We start from the raw sequence: 3,195 nt of genomic DNA on the forward strand, positions 1-3,195 counted from the left end.
TGTAGTTATTGTATTTAAATTTAAATTAATATAATGAATTCTTCAATGCCTTTTATAATTCTACAAAAATATTGTAAAATAAAAAATAGCTCATTAATATAATTTTACTTTTCCTTTTTATTTCAGGAAATTCATGAGGCCAATCCTACACATATAAATATAATTATTACGCTTCTACAAAATAAAATCAGACACACTCAACACATACTTTTCCTCTGTAACAAAAAAAAAAGTCACACTCAATACATAAAAAATTCTTTAAATTTATGTTTTCTTATATCCAAAATTAATTTAATTCATAATTTTTTTAATAAACATAGAAAATATATCACATAAAAAAAAACAAGAGTAGATATCCCCGTGTATCGTACGGGTAAAAAGTACTAGTTTATTATATTGTTGTAGTTTCAAAGTTTAGTTTACTATTAATAATTAATGATTTTCGACACTACTCAATTTTTTTAGATTAAAAAAAATTGGTATAAATAATAAATTTGTCCTAAGATTTGTTAGCTTTCCGAGAATACCCTTATTTAATTTTTTATAATTTCTCTCTCTAAGTTAACTTTCCAAAATCTATAACCGTTCCTGAACTTTGAGCGAGATTTGAAAACCATCCCACGCCGAAAAATTATCTGAAAAACCGTCCCCAGACTTCACAAAATATATTGAATCCATCCCTCCAACCACCATACGTCCGGCCACCGTGCTTATTTGTCATTAATGATCCTAGGTGGCATTACCACATCAATTAATGAATCTAGTTGGATTTTTTTTTATTTTCCAATTAAATTTAATCATTTCCAAGCCCAGAAATTTCATCCTACATAAACCAGAGCTTCAGATCGAATGAAAAGGAGAGCTTTTTTTTATGGGTTTTGCATCAATGGGGGATTATTATGGCAATTTTGCCCAAACCCATGGGTACCCGCCCGAATCCGATCCGATTTGACGGACAAAAACCGAGTTGATTGGATTTGGGTTTGGGTTTGGGTTTGGGTTTTGCCCGTTACAGTAGCAGTTTATGGGTTTGGTTGGTATTAGTTAAATCCATGTCCATACCCGCCCAAACCCGAACCCAAAGATACCCAAAACATAAAATTACAAAAAAATTCTCACACATGTATATATTTATAAACTTTGTTCTTAGTGTTTGATGATTAATTGTACTTTTGTATGTTTGAGAAAGTAAACTCTAAATTATTGTTGTCTCACTTTGGTGATGAATGGGGATGAAAGTAGGTTCTGGATCGGGTTGTTATTTCACGTAAGGGAATGAGTTTGGGTTTGGGTTTCGGGTAAATCCGAAACCCAATGGGTTTGGGCATGGATTTCATTTTATCACCCATAAGAGCTTGTGTTTGGGTTTGATAATTGTAAAACCCGTGCCCGATTCTACCCATTACCATCCCCAGGGATTAAGAGAAGCATGATGAAAATTCAAATGCAGGTGTTCTTTGTCGTTTAGAGCTGCCACTCAGGTTTCCAGAATCGAATCTCCGATCTCATGTTTCATCACGGTCACCGTCTCAGAGCTTTTCTCCGCCGCAGCACTTTCTCCCAACCACCACCACCAACCTCCGAATGTTACCTTCTTCTTCCTCATCAGAAACCCTTCTTCCCCTGCCCATTATCAATAGTATCTCATAACTTGTTCTCAACCACTTCTGATTCTTCTGATAAACAATCCTTCACCGTTTCATACTTCACTAACACTTGTGGCTTCTCACCACAAGCTGCTCTCAAAGCAGCCAAGCGAGTTCGTTTCGACACCGCAGAGAAGCCCGACTCGGTCATCGCCTTCTTCACAAACCACGGTTTCTCCATCTCCCAGACACACAACATCATTCGCAGGGTACCAGAGCTGCTTTTACTCGATTCCACCAAAAGGGTTTTGCCCAAGTTTCAATTTATAGCCTCCAAAGGTTTTGACATAGTTACCACTGTGACTAGGTACCCGTATTTCCTGCTTAAAAGCCTTGAGAATCACATTATACCTGCATTTGAATTTGTAAGGACATTCTCTCCATCTGATGAAAAAGCATTAGCTTGTGCACTTTTTGGTTCCACTTCCTATACTATTGCTCTCATGAAATCAAAAGTACAATTGTTGCTTGATATGGGAGTGCCACCCTCAAACATATACATTTTGCTTAGAACTAGGCCCTCTATGCTCGGATGTGCTAACATGAAGGAGGCCGTGGAGGAAGTCAAGGGATTGGGATTTCATCCCTCCAAAACGCATTTTGTTGCAGCATTACAGGCCAAAAGTTCTATACCCAAATCACTTTGGGATGCCAAACTCGATGCCTTTAAGACATGGGGCTGGTCTGAAGATGTTGTTCTGGATGCATTTAGGAGGGATCCCCACATTATGCTAAACTCAATCAAAAAAGTTAATGCAGTGATGAGTTTTTGGGTCGGCCATCTTGGTTGGGACCCTTCAGTGCTTCTAGCAGCGCCATGCCTTTTTGGATATAGTTTGGAGAAAAGGCTTATGCCAAGGGCTTTAGTTGTCCAGTATCTTCTCTCCAGAGGTTTGATGAAGAAGAATGCTAGCTTAAGTTCACCATTTATGTATACAGATAAGTTGTTCCTGCGAAAATTTGTGGAATGTTTTGAGGAGGAGGAAACATCTAAGCTACTAAGTCTATATCGTGGAGGATGCTAGCATCTGGTACTTTGTTAACTCATGAATACTGATTTCTGTGTAAGCCAGCATAGCATTGATACTAGAATACTGGAAATGTCAGGGGAGAAATCATCTTCAATTTTCATTTTGGATTTTGATTGTACAACAGTCAGTTTTCATCAATATCTTTGCTGTTATATGAGTTTGTGATTATAGGTCTAAGTCTTGGATCTTGCCTTCCCTTGCTACTGATTTGTGGTTATTTGTGACTATTGCATGAAATGATTCTGTAGAATTGACCATGTCAATTTGGTATAAATTTCTTTCATTTTTATGTCTCTGTAATCTGGTTCATATTTTTCAATGCTCCAATCATAGTAATTTTTGAAATGACCATTAATCTGATTGTCCGAAGTCATTAATATGATACTTGTGGAAATGACCATTAATCTGATTGTCTGCAGAAGATTTCCTCGTAAAGAAAGTTGTGTATAATGTTTATTGACTATGATTTGGTAACTCAGTTTCAAATGTTTATAAATTCATGGTAAATGTTTATAAAT

At 36.5% G+C, this 3,195-nt stretch overlaps 1 protein-coding gene across 1 annotated transcript; it reads left to right on the forward strand.

Annotated features, from left to right (window-relative positions):
- Positions 1 to 1,226: 1,226 nt before the first annotated feature.
- Positions 1,227 to 2,993, forward strand: LOC130713308 (uncharacterized). Its single transcript, XM_057563083.1, has 2 exons — positions 1,227 to 1,238; positions 1,469 to 2,993. Exons 1-2 carry the CDS (start codon positions 1,227 to 1,229, stop codon positions 2,669 to 2,671), a joined length of 1,215 nt encoding a protein of 404 aa, XP_057419066.1. The 3' UTR covers positions 2,672 to 2,993.
- The last annotated feature ends 202 nt before the right edge of the window (positions 2,994 to 3,195 follow it).

Source organism: Lotus japonicus, chromosome 4, assembly GCF_012489685.1.
Source record: "Lotus japonicus ecotype B-129 chromosome 4, LjGifu_v1.2".
Taxonomy (NCBI): Eukaryota; Viridiplantae; Streptophyta; class Magnoliopsida; order Fabales; family Fabaceae; genus Lotus; species Lotus japonicus.